Raw genomic sequence first — 16,721 nt, forward strand, 5'->3', positions numbered from 1 at the left:
AGCCACAGGCGCTGCCCTCTTTTTTTTTTTTTTTTTTTTTTTGAGACAGAGTCTCACTATGTTGCCCTTGGTAGAGTGCCGTGACATCACAGCTCACAGCAACCTCAAACTCTTAGGCTTAAGCGATTCTCTTGCCTCAGCCTCCCAAGTAGCTGGGACTATAGGCACCTGCCACAACTTCTGGCTATTTTTTTGTTATAGTTGTCATTGTTGTTTAGCTGGCCCAGGCCAGGATCAAACCCATCAGCCTCCGTGTATGTGGCTTACCTTACCCCGGAGCTACAGGCGCCGCCCTGAAAATTATTTCTAATCTTTCTGGCTTGATTGAAACTAAGACAAAAAATCACGGGACCATGATTTGAAACCTGATGCTCTGCTCAAGGTTTATGTGGGTTTGTGGTCTGAGGAGCTTATTTTTCAGAACACGCTGGTTCAGGCCTTTCTATAGTGTACACAAAGCCATCAGGGAGCTAGTGTCTCTGGGTGAAACACATTCATGTCCTTTTTCTTCACTTGCTGAGCAGAAATAAAATGTGCAGAGACTGTGCTTGCCAGCCATCGGGGCTGCCCTAGGGAACGGCCCAGGCAGAATCCTAAGCCAGGCAGTGGTCCCACTAGCCAAGTCGAGTGTGAGCATGTTTATGTGGCCTTGTGAAGGAGTTTCCACTCTGTTTTCTCGGGGGAGAGAGGAAGGCTGCTTGAAGAGATGTGGGAGACCTTGCTGGGAAGTTACTTGTTGCCAGGATTCTGTGCTTGTGGGTCCTGTCCTACTTGTGTTTCTTCTGACCCATCCTGCACCCAGCACCCGTGTTGAGTGGGGCCCGGTGGCCCCTTCCTTTCCTAGTTGGGTTAAGGCCATTCTGGCCCAGTAGTTACACAACCACCTCGAAAAACAACCAACGCGGAGCGTTTCCAGGATCCACTCAATTCATCTCCTCATTGAAATTCAGGGAACAGTCCTGCTCCTCCTGGCCTAAGCATGATTTTACTGAGCTTTTGTTCCATCTGTGAATAGTTCTTGCTGGAAACCCCTCGCCCAGAGCTCCCAGCACCAGAAAGCAGGAGAGGTAAGCACTGGGACCAGAGCCGTTTTTCAGTCTCTGCATCAGTTACCACCGGAGCTGAATGTTGCTGAGTCCACAGCATCCTGGGCTCATAGACGACGCTGCTGGTGAACAGCTTTGTACCCACAGGACCAGATCAATGAAGCTGGATTTACAGCCTAAAATTTTGCCCTGAATCCAGAACGTTGAGGTTTGTTTTACAATGAAAGTGATTTCATTCACTTTTAGAATTAAGCGCTTATTTTCTCCCCCCAGATCTGTGGAGCTTCAGTAGGAGCACTGTATCTTCATTAAGAAAGGATTTCTTGAAAATCACTTGCGGTATTTTAATTGAAGTTTTTTCAGAATGATCAAAGGCAATCATAATTCCATAAATAGCTGGTGACACAGTGGTGACAGTGTAATGATCATCTGTCCCCCAGAGCCATGACGCGGGAGGAACCATTCAGGGAGGAGCTGGCCTATGACCGGATGCCCACGCTGGAACGGGAACGGCCACACCCTACGGGCTACAGCACAGACTCGGAGCCTCACGACCTTCAGCTGCCGAAGAGAGTGCCCCTATGCCCCAGTGACAAAGCAGGGGTCTTCTCCATGCTTATGGGGGTGAGTAGCCCAGCCTGCTCCCTCTGAGGGCCAGCCACAGAGCCCCCAAGGGTCCCTTGGCATGGGCACCCTTCCAGGTGTGGCGGGAAGGGGTGCTATCTGACCAGCCCTGTTGCTGCAGAGCTCTGAATGCTGGCCTGTATACTTCCCATGTTCTCTGAATTGTTTTCCTCAATTCCTGAGTATCTGTGGCACCTGCCCCGAGCTGGCCTCCAGGCTGTGGCTGAGTCCCCCCAGGGAGGAACAGTCTAGGGGCCATGCTGAGTGCACAGGATTGTGAACCAGGCCATGATTCCTGCAAAAGGCCCACAGGGAGGGGATGGACGGCAGGGCCAAGGGAGCAGGCCAGGTGGGCAAGCAGCCTGAGCATCTGGGGGCCTTCCCTGGGGCCTTGGGACATTTCCTGTCATACATGTGACTGCTAGATAGTCAAGAGTCATTTCTGCCCAAGTGTGCACAGGGCCCAGAGCCCTGCCTCCTGCCAGGCCCTTCACCCACAGAAGCCCTGGGCCTATAGCCCTGACTCAAACAGTCCTTTTCTAGGTGTTGGCTTGGCTTACTAGTGTAGAGGCCACAGGCTACATGTTGGAAACTGGTGGGGGATCCTGAGGCACCTGAAATCGCACTTCTAGGGTGGGGTGTTTCCTGGAGAGAGGCAGGTGGGGTATCTTCTGGGGAGAGGTACTGTTTCCTGCTTTAAGTATTGACAGGCCCCTTCTCTCCCCCAAATAACAAGGTGGGACCCATGCTGTGACATTGGGTCCATTTCTAGGGTGTGTCCATCCTGCAGGAGAAGCCTGGGTCTGGCAGGATCTGGGTGCAGGGACAGTGGTACTGGGGATGCTGGTCAGTCACTGGAGCCCAAGGGTTGGCCGTTCCCCTCGTGTCCAAGACAGAGCTGCATTTTGACCTGAAATTGCATTGCCTTTTTGCAGAGCTGCCTCCTGGTGACTTCGGGCTTCTCACTCTACCTGGGGAATGTGTTCCCTTCCGAGATGGATTACTTGCGCTGTGCCGCAGGCTCTGTAAGCAGTGGTCCGCAGCTGGTTGTCCGTGCCCAAGCGCATTGGTTTCTGTCACTTGTTCCTCATTCAAAATCTTTTCGTGTGACTTTGGCTTCAAACAGGATTTACTGCTCTTGACAGTTACTGATGAAGCAGGTCTGAGTCTTGCCCCTTAGGATCCAGGGCAGGAAATAGTACTCACAGCCAAGTCCCGCTCCAGTGGGCCTGGGGGCTGGTGGAACCCTGCTGCAGGTTTGGGGCTGTACCCCACGTCCTCCGGAGGTCCTATGCTGTGAGCACCTGCAAAGGTCAGCTGTCTCTGCAGAGACAGAGACAGTGAGAAGAGAGAAAAGGAAAGCAGAGACAGCTGACCTGTACCCCAGCCCTCCCTGCTCTCTGCCTCCCAGGGGTTCAGCCGTCTTGAGTACAGAGCACTTGTCTCCTGGGGTTTTGTGTGTGTGTTGTCAGGGAGCTCCGCTTCCAAGGATAGCATAGGCCTGCCTTGGCCTTCCCACCCCCATGGGCTTCTGGCCCCACCTCCAAGCCCATGGTTGATGGCTGTATCCCCAAAGGTCTCAAAAACAAAACATATACAAGCTTTCCTTAACCCTGTGCCCCACTCGGTGTCCCGGGTTTCTGGGTCTCTGCTCCCTCAGGACAAAACTCCTCAAGGGAATGTGACACCCTCCCTGCCCAGCTCTCAGGGACCTTCCCTTAGGGCTTTTGTCTTCCCTGGAGCAGCACACCCAGCCTCCCAAGCCAGCCCTGCTCACCCTGGCCCAAGGCCCCCTTCTTTCACAACCTTGAGGGCCACGACCCACACCTGAGTCACACCCAGGCCTCAGACAGCTCCAGCCACCAGCCTCAGGGGCTGGGGTCCACCACAGACTGGCTGGCCCTGCCTCTGCCTTAGGCCACAGTGGAGTCCTCCCTGATAACACCTTGTCCATCAATTCCTCTTCCTTTGTGCAATTCTCAGCTGAGACCATCTGAGACTTACATTCTGGAGTCAGAAGCGTGTCTGGCTAGGATAGTATTCATTATCAAACATCTTTTTTAGCTCATCAGACATGTTAAAACTTTTCCCAGAATAAATTATTTTGGAGCATTCGGGGCCTTTTTACGTTAAGTGAGCCCCTTGCCTTGAGTGGATGGGCAACTCTTGTTTTGACAAAGTGATTTGAATCCCTTGGGAAATGTCTTGGTTGTGGTCTGCCTGCAGGCTCAGGGCACTGGTCTCTTTGCAGTGCATCCCCTCTGCGCTTGTGAGCTTTGCAGCCTCCAGGAGGAAAGTCAACGTGGTGAGTGCAGCCTCCTCCCTCCAGCTCCTGTGCTCAGGGTGGTGGCCCCCGCACAGCCCACATCCAGGTGGCATCCAGGGGTGCCAGGAGTGCCCCACAGCCTGTAGAGCTTCCTGCCTGCAAGAGGGGTGGACAAGGCTGCTCTGATTCTTACCTGTCACAAGCTTGAGGACTTTCAGTGAAGGACTAAAAGTTAGTTTGGTGTGATGTTACTGTTTATTTCTTTAGTTATTCAAAGAAGCAAAACCCCTTCTGCCTTGTTTTTCAGATTCCCAACTTTCAGATACTGTTTGTTTCCACGTTTGCTGTGACCACTACATGTCTGATATGGTTTGGATGCAAGCTAGTCCTGAACCCGTCAGCCGTAAACGTGAGTGGTTGTCCTGCAGACCTTGGTGGGTTCCCTACCTGTGTCTTCCAGCTGATACCAGTTGTGGCTGGCCGCCCCCTCACCCCCCATGCCCGTAAGTGTCGTTTGTCCAGTCATAAGCATGTGAAGGTTTATTTATCATAGCTCTCCAGTTAGACAGATTTGAGAGTTTTATTGATGCTACTGAAGAAAAGAATTGTCTGTATTGGACTCTTTTAATTGATTCTGGTGGGTAAATTTATTGATACGCAATATTTTTATTTATTTATTTATTTTTTTTTTTTTTGTAGAGACAGAGTCTCACTTTACCGCCTTCGGTAGAGTGCCATGATGTCACAGGACTCACAGCAACCTCTAGATCTTGGGCTTCCGTGATTCTCCTGCCTCAGCCTCCCGAGCAGCTGGGACTACAGGCACCCTCCACAATGACCGGCTATTTTTTGGTTGCAGTTCAGCAGGGGCTGGGTTTGAACCGGCCACCCTCAGTATATGGGGCTGGCGCCCTACTCACTGAGCCACAGGTGCCACCCGATACGCAATATTTTTGAAACAGTTCTTAAAAATTAGCAGTCACATAATAGCGTATTTCATCAAATCTGTGATGCTATCGATTATAAGGCATAGTAATCTTATGCACCTCTAAGAAAGATGGGAAAATGTTATTTAAATGACACCAAAAGAGAAAAATTCCATATCAAACCAGGACCTGATCAGAGATACCTCAGAAAAAGCCTCCTGCTTTGTGTGAAACACTCAGCACACTTTCTGTCTCAATCTTTTCTTTTTTTCTTTACAACTGTAGCCAAGATCCTGGACTGTCTCAAACAGTGTTGTGTTCAGGATGTCCCTAGCTTATTCCTAGTCTTCCTGAAATATCCAGAAAGAGTCTCCATCCACTTTTTGATATGTAACTTTGGCCACGTTAAAATGTTTGGTTGAGGGTGGTGCCTGTGGCTCAGTGAGTAGGGCGCCGGCCCCATATAATGAGGGTGGCCGGTTCAAACCCAGCCCCAGCTGAACTGCAACCAAAAAATAGCTGGACGTTGTGGCGGGCGCCTGTAGTCCCAGCTGCTCGGGAGGCTGAGGCAAGAGAATCGTGAAAGCTCAAGAGCTGCAGGTTGCTGTGAGTCCTGTGACATCATGGCACTCTGAGACTCTGTCTCTGCAAAAAAAAAAAAAGAAAAAAAGTTTGGTTGAAGGTCTGGTTTGCTGTGAGTTTTTTATTTCAGAAACACAAATTCACGTAGACCTTTGGTATGGCAGCTGCTTTTGTGCATGCATGAAGCAGTCTTTCCTCGGTTCAGCTCATCCACAAGGGGAGCCTGGTGGACGGGATCCTTGCTGGGCTCTCTGTGGGCTGCGCTGGGTCACAGTTCCACTCTCTGCTGCTGGGTGGTGCCAGCAGCATGGCCCCCAGGGCAGTGAACAGAGACTCATGGGTGAAGTGGGCCTGGGTCTCCAATGTCTGGGTTTGCTGTGGGTTTCTCCACTTTCCCCTGTGGTTCTGTTAGTTATTACTTTATGTATTTTGAGGCTCTATTGTTAATTGTACTATCATTCTGCATTCTTTTTAAAATTTATAAGTTATCATACGGTTAATTTGACTTTTTAAAACACAGAGTTCTACAAATATTAATCCATGTACAGATTTATGTAACTGCAGTACAGTCAAGATCCAGAAAAGTTCCATCACTACCCCCCCAAAAAAAAAAAAACTTGTGTTTTCAGTTTTTGGGAAGCATGCGTGGAACTCAATGGACATTTGCGTACAGGTTTTTGTGGGAACAAGAAAGTTCTAGATCAGGGATTGGCAGACTACAGCCCAAGGGCCAAGTCCAGACCTCAGCCTATTTTTGTATAGGATTCGAGTGAACAGTGATTTAAAAAACCAAAGGAACATAAAGATGGAAATAGAAATCGTGTGTGCCTCACAACACCTCCTATCTGGCCTTTGACGGAAAAAGTGGCTGAGCAAGGTCTCCAGCTTTATATAGGCCAGTCTGGGAGAGCATCTGTCAGGAGCCAGTGAGCAAGGTGGGGCTGAAGGGCATGTTTCTTCCTCAGATTAACTTCAACCTCATCCTGCTGCTCCTGCTGGAGCTCTTCATGGCAGCCACTGTGATCATCTCTGCTCGGTCCAGTGAGGAATTCTGCAAGAAAAAGAAGGTGGGTGTGGAAATGTCCCCCAAGGAACGTCACTGCCCCTCTGCAGGGCAGCCTCAAGGAGGCAATGGCAAGACGCTTCACCACTCTTTCCCTAACTTGTCCTCAATAGCATCACCAGGAGAAATATCTGCTAATATATGTAAGGAAAATGTTTGTGTTTGAGCTTTTCCCTCAACCTGACGTCTACTGAGGACACTGAGTTGGTCACGTTTCAGAAAAGGCAGGCCAGCCTCGTCTTCTGCCCATGACGGCTGGACATGAGCAGCAGAAGCTGGGTTGCTGCTGGTGTGATGATGTTCTGTTTCTCCTCAGGGCTCCATCTCTAATAGCTCCAACATCTTGGAGGAAGTGAGGTTTCCAGCTCGGGTCCTAAAATCCTATTCAGTAAGGAAAATGCTCCTTTTCTTTATTTTTTACTCTTCTTCTCATTTTATCTTATTGAGGTGGGGGTTGAGGCTGGGTTAAATCATCATGTTTATTTTTCGAGATGACTAAGGTGTGGCCGTGTGGACTGCACGTGGTGTTGTGGCTCATCTGTGAGGGCTTCTCAGTCTGTTTATCAGAATTGCTAATGACAAAGCACCTTATCTTAAAAGGCGCCAGTGTTCTTTAGTTTTTAGGAGTGGGGCTTGATACTGTTGTAGATAGTCTCACATGGAGTGTCCCCAAGGAATCCATCTTCTCTTGTTCTTGGTGTCCCAGTCTGAGGACAGATTACGGGGCCACTCTCCCACCAGTCAGAGCTGCAGCCTCCTTACCTTTAGTCGCGCCATCTCTCTGAAATGTGTATTAATAGGTTGAGGGACACCAGGGACCCTCTGGTTCATGTTTGCCTGATATGCCTTTCTCTATCTCCCCTTCGACTTTTCTTGTTCTCATGTGTGGGTATGTTTGCTACAGACAGTGTATAACTGCTTTTTGTTTATCTAAAATGTCATTCTCTCTCTTTAGCCATTTAAATTTAGTCTGTTCACTTGGAGAGGGATCAGTGACTTATTTATATTTATTTTTGCCATTTTTACTGTTTTCCTTTTTCCCTGGAGATTTTTTTCTGTGCTTCCTCCCATACCCACCCTTCTTTTGAGCCAAAGCTTTTTCCTTCCTTTTCCCTCTAATTTCAATATTTTTTAAGAGGTTGTCCTTAATATTGTAACCTGCCTGCTGATGAGCCGAGTGACATCTTCACAGGGCAGTGTCTGCCCCTGCTCCCTGGCCTGCCTCCCGACCCTGGCCTGCCCCCTGTCCCTGGCCTGCCCCCCCCGTCCCTGGCCTGCCCCTCCCCGTCCCTGGCCTGCCCCCTGCCGTCCCTGGCCTGCCCCCCGCCGTCCCTGGCCTGCCTCCCGTCCCTGGCCTACCCCCTGTCCCTGGCCTGCCCCCCCATCCCTGGCGTACCCCCTGTCCCTGGCCTGCCCCCCCATCCCTGGCCTGCCTCCCATCCCTAGTCTGGCCTTCCTCCCCTCCTACCCCACTCCACTCTCGGTTCCTGGCCTACCACCTGCTTGTGATGTTTGGGCCATTACGCTTCTTGACTCCCAAATCAAACAACTTCCAGTTTGCTTCGCCCAAGTGATTTTTGTTCCCAACACTTTCCCTCCTGTTTCTTTTGTATTTTTTTCTTTCCTTTAGACATTTCTTGAGAGAGTGTAGTTTTGATAGGCTTCTCAAGTTTTTGCTGGTTTCCTCTCATTCTTTCAAATACTGCACCATTTTTTTTTTTGGCCGGGGCCGGGTGTGAACCTGCCACCTCCAGTATACAGGGCTGGTGCCCTACTCCTTGAGCCACAGGCACCACCTAGTTTCCTCTCCTTCTTAAATAACTTTTCGTGGAAGAGGATTCCAGGTTCCAGCCTCCCCTGAGCATTAACAGCCCCCTACCTGCTGTGGCCCAGTTACCATCCTTTGTGGTGGCTTCTGATTCTAGGGTTTTGTGTTCTGTGGTCATGGTCCCTCAGGTGGGAATTCAGTTGCATCTGTCCATCTGGAGTCCATCCCTGGGTATCCCAAATGCACAAATGTCCCCCCGACACTGGCCCCTCGCCCCCTGGTGCCAGGCTTTCCTGGTCTTGGCCCTGCACTCGGACCTCACGGCTGCTCCTCATGGCTGTTTATATTTATTTTTGCCAATTTTATTGTTTTCCTTTTTCCCTGGAGATTTTTTTCTGTGCTTCCTCCCACACCCGCCCTTCTTTTGAGCCGGTCAAAGCTTCTTCCTTCCTTTTCCCTCTAATTTCAATATTTTTTGTGTGTGGGGTTTGGGGCATTTGCTTCTTTTCCAGTCTCCTGTGGGGGAATGCCCGGGGCTTTAGGTGCCCCACCTGTCAGACAAACGCCTTCAAGTCTGTAGAGAAGATGACTTGAAGGAGATCCCTACTTCAGCAACACCTCACCAGGAAGCCACTGCTGTCCTTGAGCCAGGGATGCCCCCTAGCACACCCTGCTCCTGGGGACTCCGTGGCTGTGTGCTGTGCCCCAGGGCATCTGGGGGCACCCTCACTTCCTGGGAGGGGCATAGACCCTCTCAATTCACCACTGAGGAAATGCTGTCCCTTGTCATCCTCCAGGTCGTTGAGGTGATCGCAGGTGTCTCCGCCATCCTTGGAGGGATCATTGCTTTGAACCTGGATGACACAGTCTCGGGCCCCCACCTCTCGGTGACATTCTTTTGGATCTTAGTGGCTGTGAGTACACCCTGGCCGCCTTCCTGGTCTGCCTGGCCAGGCCTGGGGCCAGTGGCCTCAGATCCGGCAGGGCAGGTCTGGGAACCCAGTTTGGTGCATTGGGACTGAAGCACCAGGAGAGGTTCCTCACTGCCCAGGCTGAGAAATGGCCAGAGAGGCCAAGGACCTGGATTGTGGAAGCGAGGAAGCATCCAAGGCCTGGAGCTGACCCACCTTCTGCTCACTGCCCAGGCCAGTCCCTGCCTGGTGCCTTCACTCTGACCGCCTAGCAGGTGCAGCCCTCCTTGTGGCAGGGCCAGGGCCTGTTACCACTACCCAGGGTGCAGCAGTCCCCTCTATGGGTGTGGATGGGTGAAATCATTACTGGGAGATACAGCGGGTCATGAGGTCATGGAGCTGCTGGGCTGGGAGGGCGGCCATCAGCCCTGGCAGCTGGCACCTCAGCCTCCAAAGCTCCCAGGGCCCAACCCCAAAGTGGCAGCTCCCACCCAGCAGACAGGCCTGTGCTCGGAAATGTCCCTTGATGGGAGTGGCAGGGGCCAAGGTGACTGGTGTGTCCTGGGGCTCAGCCCATGCTCAGGGTCTAGGTGTGGAGCCAGAGGTCAGTATTCGGTGGTCCTGGGGTCCTCGGTGCCCATCACACTGTTCTTATAGTGTTTCTATAGGCCTGAAAATTTACACAGATGGCCAAAGAAAAGCACACAGAGCCTCTTTTAACTAAGACAGGTAACCGGTGTGTGCTTTGGGTAAGAGCTTTATTTTTCAGAGGGCAACAGCCTGCAGGCTGCTATTCCAGCCAGCTGGGATCCAAGCCCAGGAAGAGCCAGGTCTGTGTGTTAAAGAGGAGACGGAGGGTTAGGACTTTACGCTGAGTGGCGGCACATACGTGTACACTCAGGGGCTGTAGGAGCCCTGCGTGTTCATGAAGGGAAGTCACACACGTGTAGGTGTACTGTCTCCCTCCCATCCCATCACCACTGGGAACTTAGTTTTAAGGTGTTTTTGGGGTCCCCCTTGGCTGACAGAGGTCTGTCAGTTAGTAAAGGGCTCAGCATTTATTACTAGCCCACCCCTTCAAGAGGACACCTCTGCTGCCCAAAGCAGCCCAATCCCTCAGGTCTATCTCAGATATGGTAGAGCATTCATTTGGAGCTGGACTTCTTGGACCATGACTTCTAAAATGTTTCTTTTTTCTTTTCTCTTAGTGTTTTCCAAGTGCCATTGCTAGTCATGTGACAGCAGAGTGTCCCAGCAGGTGTCTGGTAGGTGAGGTTCTGTTCCCTGGGTACCAGGGACCCAATGGGCTGCCCCCTCCATGGCCCATGTCATCACTACCTGTGGGGACCAGGCAGCAAGAGCTGGGAGGAGGGCCCTGGCTGAGGCTGGCACCCGCCACCCAGTGGCAGGACTGTCCAAGGGCTCCACTGACCACAGGCTGCCCTGTCTGTGAAAAAAGCAGGGATGAACATTTTGTGTGATAATTAGAGCTCCTTGTGATCAAGCAACAGAGAGGGGAGACAATTCCAAGAGAGTGACACATTGTTTCTTTACAACTGCCATTAAGCCAGGGGCCCCAGTGCACTGTGGCCCAGATACCTGGGCCTGTTCAGCCTATTTCTGAGGCTTGACAGGGCCATTGCTCCATAATCCAGGAAGATTTCAGGGAGGTCAGAGCCCTGGACAGGGGTCCACAGAAAAGTACTATTTTCGAGAGAGGAGAATTGTGCATCCATTTAAAAAACCTTATGTGATGCTCTGCTGTGACTTAACAGGGAGAGTTTCAGCAGAGCCGCACACAGAACCCAGCGCCATGTGACTCCAGCCGTGGGCAGGTGTGGCTGAGCCCTCCTCCCTGGAGGTGCAGGCCAGGGCTGGCAACACCTGTACTCTGCTCTCTGACCAGGTGGAGGTGCTGATCGCTGTGACCAGCCTCACGGCCCCGCTGCTGTCCACAGCCTCTGGGTACTTGTCCTTCAGCGTGATGAGGATCGTGGAGACTTTCACAGATTACCCACCAGCCATAAAAGTATGTATTTTATTTTAAAACTCTCTAGAAACACGGGGCCACTGTGTCGTCAACACACATCTTAGGGAGGACCTGGGCTGCATCTCCTGGGGAACATGGGCCGCACCCTAGGCAGTGGCCGGGCCAGGTGGGCACTGGTCTATGAGGTTGACTTTGCCCCATCTGCTCTGGGTGGAGCTGGACTTAGTGGAGCTGGAGGTTGGATCTCACCTGCTCACCTTGCGTGGGTGGTGAAGTGACACTACCCTGTCCCTGGCCAGCCTGTTTGACGCCACTACCTGTTTGGCCCCACTGCCTGGGTCTGCACCAGTTGCCCTGCTTTTCTGCCGTTTCCACAGCTTGGATCTCCGGTTTTCTCTCTCCTTTGGCACCACACACTTTTCAGATTCTGTCAAGTTTTATAAGATGCTCTGTTGGGATTTCTCCTGGAATTGCATTCTTTCTTTCTTTCTTTTTTTTTTTTTTTTGAGACAGAGTCTCCTTATGTCACCCTCGATAGAGTGCTGTGGTGTCACAGCTCACAGTAGCCTTAAACTCTTGGGCTCAAGTGATTCTCTCGCCTCAGCCTCTCAAGTAGCTGGAACTACAGGTGTCTGCCCTACCACCTGGCTATTTTTTTTTTCTATTGTTGTTGTGTTGCAGTTGTCATTGTTATTTAGCTGGCCCAGGACGGGTTTGAACCCTCCAGCCTTGGTTCATGTGGTAGGTGCCGTAACCACTGTGCTACGGGCACTGAGCCTGGAATTGCATTACGTTTACAGATAAATCTGAAGAGACTCGTAACTATGACTTTGAGCCTTTCCAAGTTTGAATATGTTTCTAAATAGGACTTCTCTAGAGTCTCAATAGCATCACATAATTTTCTCCATAAGGCTTGGGCGTTTTAGGATTTTTATGGTATGTTTGAATATATAAAACCAAGGCTATATAAGAGGTGGGCTCACACTGTGGTCCACAGCCTACCTGCTCTTACGGGCACCATACTATCATTATTTTCCTTCCTTTCTTGCAAGATGGGCTGCACACTATAATCACTGTTCTGTGCTCTTTTTTAAAAACTTGGTAATTTATCCAGGGGTTTCCTCAGTATGCATGGCCCAGAGCTCTTCTGTGTTTTTTCATTGCCCCTGCTCAGCAGCCCAGCAGCCCAGCCCATCCTTGGGATGGGAGCTGTGTCGCCCAGCCTGTTCTGGTCATGGGAGCTGTGTTATTCCCAGCGTCTGCTGTTGGGAATGACGCCTTGATGAGCTGCAAGAGTGCACACTTGACTGTGAGCCCATGGGTAGGGAGAGGGACTGTGGGCCAGGAGGGCAGATGCATTTACTTTGTATAACATCAGCATATTGAAAACACCCCATTTCCCCTCCTGCCAGTGGTGACAGCACTGCCTTCCCTTTGCCTGCTAAGAGGGGGGGTCTCCTGGAGCTTTTGTGACACCCTGAGAGCACATCTGACCCCAGGGTGCTGAGGATCTCTATGCTTCAGGCCACTTGCATTTCTTTTCCAGAAAACTCTGCTGTCTTTGGCACATTTTCTCCTGGGCTTTTGGGAGTTCTGCTAGCATCTGGGAGACCAGCCCCACCCCCCACAATGGGATGTGCAAAAATAGTGGCCTCAGCCTGCCAGTTTTTCATTCCGTTTGTCATGATTTTTGTCATGTGAAAGCTGTTTTGTTTTTACACAGCTAAATTGATCTATCTTGTCCTTAATTGCTTCTGGATTTTAAGCAATTGTTAGAAAGGCTGGTACATGTGCTTCCAGTTTTGGTCACACACATTTCTGCCTTGTTTGGGTCTGTCTCTGTACTTCCTGTGGTTGTCTGTCCCTCATTCTGGCCGCCTGCCCAGGCCCAACCCTGTCCTGTTGATAGAGGTTTTATGACTTGCTTTAATACTATTCCAATAGGACTAAGTGCCCCATTGTTAATTGCTTTTCTTTTCAGAATTTACCCAGCTTGTATTTTTTGTATGAATTTTAGAATCAACATGTGTGCTCTAGAGAGTGGCAAGGTTGTTTTTATTGGCACCACCTTGACACTGGATGAGTGCTGGGCTTTTTGTGTCAACATTTAGTTGCTTTATACTCCTGAGCCAACACTGGTGAAATCCTCACATGGCGCATGGAGGGCGGGGGTGCCTCGAGGATGCTCTGAACCACGGGTCTCAGGCCACAGAGAACCTCTCGGCTCTTCCATCCTCCCAGCAGGGCCCCTGCACCTGCTCCTGCCCTCTTTGGTGCTCCCTCTGGCCCGTGTGCTACTCAGCCCCTTCCTCTCCAGCAGCTGGTGCTCAGTGTGTCTGCTGGTGGCCTGAGCCCCACTGCCTGGGACCCCTGCCCCACTCTCCGTCTGCTCAGGGCCCTCCAGAGCTGTCAGCCTCCGCAGCGTGTTTACCACTGACACAGAGCTGGAAAGTTTAGTTCCTCTGTCTCATATGCCCGCCCTTGGGTGGCCACCAGTGCCTTTGCTGGTTCACTCACTGACCCTTGTGGTTGCTGGGGCAGAAGTGGGTGGGGAGATGTGGACACCAGCATCCAGAGCTGGCCACAGGGCTCGCAGCCTGGGGTCACTCCTGGGCCCCAGCTCACGGCCTGCTCTGCCCACAGCAGTCCTATGACCTGCTGCTGCTGCTGCTGATGCTGCTGCTGCTGCTGCAGGCGAGTCTCAACACCGGCACTGCCATCCAGTGCGTGAGCTTCAAGATCAGTGCCAGGCTGCAGGGCACGTGCTGGGATGCCCAGACTGACCCGCAGGAGCACCCGGCCGGGGAGGTGCGTGGTCGCCCAGTCTTGCTCCCTGGAGCCTGCCCTGAGAAGCCATGGGGCATGGCTGCCTTGCTGGCACCCTTCAGGGCTTGTCACACCACTGTGGGTTTTCTAAACCCCACAAAAAAATCTAGAAGTAAAATTTGCTTTTAATCTGTTTCCTAAGAAGACAACCACACAAACCCAAACCCATTTCTGGAAAACATTGTGGACTTAATGCTTTCAGTTTTGCTCTTACAAACATAGGACTTGGGGGTTCCCCCATCACCAAAGCTGCCTCCCTAACCCCTGGTGAGGATGCCAAGCTGTGCAGGGGAGGGGGCACCCCCCAGCCTACTACATGAGTTCCCCAGAGTGTCAGTGACCTCTGGCCAGCAGGCTCTGGGGTGCATGGTGCCCTTGCGTCTGGGGGCATCTGGTCACCTCTGCCTCACTGTCCTCTTCCTCAGCCATCAGCACCTGCTCCCCTTGGGCATGGGCTGAGTTAGGACCAGGCTCCCCGCTGCAGAGAGCCATCTGAGGGTCCTGTGTGAGGGCATGGGTGACTTGACAGTGGGCAGGCCTTTGTCTCTTTTCCCAGAGGTCCAGGGCATCATTTCCTCTTCTTACACATTCAAACTTCTAAACTAGGAGAATGCCCATTGCTGCTGGTGGTTGGGCAGTGTGTATATGGCCTGGTGAAACAACAGCTTTCTTGTCTTGGTCACAGGTAGCCAGAAGCCCCCTGAAGGAGTTTGACAAGGAGAAAGCCTGGCGAGCTGTGGTGGTGCAGATGGCCCAGTGACTGCAGCATGGGGAAACTGAGTCACAGTGTGGGCCTGGCCCAGTGGGTCACTGCGCATAGACGTTAACTGCCCTTGGGCTGCTACCTTCTAACACAACTGCCGCACGGGCAGATGGGGCTATGCGGTGGTGTCCTCACGTCTTATGTAGTTTAGAACACACGGCTGACTCCTTTGTGCCTAGCCTGGTCAGTCAGGTCAGCACTTCCCAAGTGGCCCAGGGCTCCTGGGGCTGAGGAAAGGCTTTGGTCCTGCCTGCCAGAGCCCATACCTACATGCTCCAGCATGGTTCCCCACCCGTCTCATGGCTTGGCTTGGGCCAGAGTCAGGTATTTGGGTAGACGAGAGACCTCTCAGCCTCCTGTGTCAGCTCTCCCTGTGCCCTGTGTTGTACTCAGCCTGGCTTGGATCCCACCCATTCCAGACTCTTCCCTGGACGAGCCCATGGCAGAGGTTGGCCTCCTGATGTGGGGGGGATGCAGCTGTGCACTTCTCTCCTGTGGCGGGTGTCACAGGGCCTCTCCTCCCACCTCAGCTTGCTGCCACTGCTCTTCGTATGTGAAATCTACATCCTGAGTCTCTGTCCTTTCTGCTGAAATCCTTGTGCATGTCCCCAGATGTAGTCATATCCAATGTGCAGCTTCACTCGACCACGGTCAGTTCAGAGTTCTTTGGGGCATGGCCAGGTCCAAGGCTTTGGAAACTGGCTTGACTGTGTCACTGTGACACAGTCATGCTGGCCGAGGTATCTAGGCGAGTTACTCCCATAGTTACTCCCCTTACTCAAAATGCAAGGTGACCCTGGTCAGAACTTGGAGTCCTCATGGGGTCATTGCTGTGCATCTCTGACCATGTCACCTCCCAATAGGTGCCATGGCTTCCCCCTCACTCACCCGAGGTCTGGCCTGGCCCAGGGACATTCTACATCACTGCAGCTTTGGGGTCTTGGGGGCACTTACATGCTCTCTGCACAGCCTGAGTGGTCACTGCCCACCTGCTGGGCTGCAAGGACAGCTTGGGTGCGAGAATAACCTTGGCTTCGATTGAAATCATGGCCAAGAGCGGGTTAGTATGCCATCTCCTCACTCCGCAGGGACGTCCAGGTTCTCCCAATTGGCCAGACACCAGTAAAGCCACAGAGAGTCGGGGGCACTTATAAAACTGGGACTGTTGCTAATGGTTTTACTGATTATTTTTCTGGCCAGTCCTTTCATGCACAAGGCTACTCCTCAAACTGGTTTTGTATCTTTTCTTCTGGTATGAGGGCATAAACAGCAGCATTAAGGGAGAGGCTTTTTGCTTTTTCCTAACTTGGGGTGTACTAACTGGTTCCCCAGGGGCCAGTGGGGATGTTCTTTGTGGCCTGAGGCTGCTAGGGTCAAAAACTCAGTAGTCTCAGCCCCAGAGACGAAGGCTGGATGGGGGCAGGTGGGCCTGCACAGGAGCCTCCCAGGTGTCTCATCTCTGAGCAGGACTGACTCTGGATGCCTCTGGGCCCCTTGGCATCAAACTTTAGGAATGGGGAACACAGCAAGACATCTGGAGATGGGACCTGCCCTCCAAGGAAGCTCCAGGAGTCAGGAAAAAGCCAGGGGCTGGCCAGGCAATCCCCAGACAGGACCACCACACTCACCCACACAAGTGCAGGCCCTTTGTGCTCAGGCTAGGCAGCCTCTGCCTTCCTGCACCTCTGAGGTGGGAGGCCTCTCCCTTCCCCAGCTGCTGGGCAGGAGTGGAGTACAGGGACTACTGCGGGGCTGACAGTGTTCTGGGGTTGGGGGTGGGGAAAAGAGAGTTCAAGTTCTACAGCCAAAATCAGGCACCTGGGCTGTTAATCCTGGCTCGTACTTTACTATTTTAGAGTTTAAAAAATAGTCTCTTTCAATTTATGCTTTTGTTTGATGCAGTTTACCCTTTGAACAATAAACACTAACATGTAAATGTGGCCTATGGCCTATTCA

The 16,721-nt window shown here is 51.9% G+C and overlaps 1 protein-coding gene across 7 annotated transcripts; it reads left to right on the forward strand.

Moving 5' to 3' along the window:
• The first annotated feature begins 1,023 nt into the window (after positions 1 to 1,023).
• Positions 1,024 to 16,696, forward strand: MLC1 (modulator of VRAC current 1). Of its 7 annotated transcripts, none has more exons than XM_053585350.1 (13): positions 1,024 to 1,067; positions 1,320 to 1,385; positions 1,487 to 1,670; positions 2,606 to 2,695; positions 3,922 to 3,975; positions 4,244 to 4,345; positions 6,410 to 6,511; positions 6,824 to 6,895; positions 9,073 to 9,189; positions 10,395 to 10,451; positions 11,093 to 11,215; positions 13,820 to 13,984; positions 14,688 to 16,692. In XM_053585350.1, the coding sequence occupies exons 3-13, from the start codon at positions 1,491 to 1,493 to the stop codon at positions 14,760 to 14,762; spliced, it is 1,137 nt and encodes a 378-aa protein (XP_053441325.1). In that variant the 5' UTR covers positions 1,024 to 1,067; positions 1,320 to 1,385; positions 1,487 to 1,490; the 3' UTR covers positions 14,763 to 16,692. The 7 variants fall into 7 exon arrangements, with proteins under 7 accessions (XP_053441325.1, XP_053441324.1, XP_053441326.1 ...); XM_053585349.1 differs by having other exon boundaries at positions 1,030 to 1,171; XM_053585351.1 differs by having other exon boundaries at positions 1,030 to 1,385; positions 13,823 to 13,984; positions 14,688 to 16,696.
• Positions 16,697 to 16,721: the final 25 nt, after the last annotated feature.

This window comes from Nycticebus coucang, chromosome 3 (assembly GCF_027406575.1).
Source record: "Nycticebus coucang isolate mNycCou1 chromosome 3, mNycCou1.pri, whole genome shotgun sequence".
NCBI lineage: Eukaryota > Metazoa > Chordata > Mammalia > Primates > Lorisidae > Nycticebus > Nycticebus coucang.

What these genes read in the sequence shown, in the direction of transcription:
- MLC1 (XM_053585350.1), top strand. Translation starts at nt 1,491, where the DNA reads ATGACGCGGGAGGAACCATTCAGGGAGGAGCTGGCCTATGACCGGATG. An exon ending in CCAGGAGGAAAGTCAACGTG is followed by an intron (nt 3,976 to 4,243) that starts GTGAGTGCAGCC and finishes CTTGTTTTTCAG; the next exon opens with ATTCCCAACTTTCAGATACT. An exon ending in AGGAGCACCCGGCCGGGGAG is followed by an intron (nt 13,985 to 14,687) that starts GTGCGTGGTCGC and finishes TCTTGGTCACAG; the next exon opens with GTAGCCAGAAGCCCCCTGAA.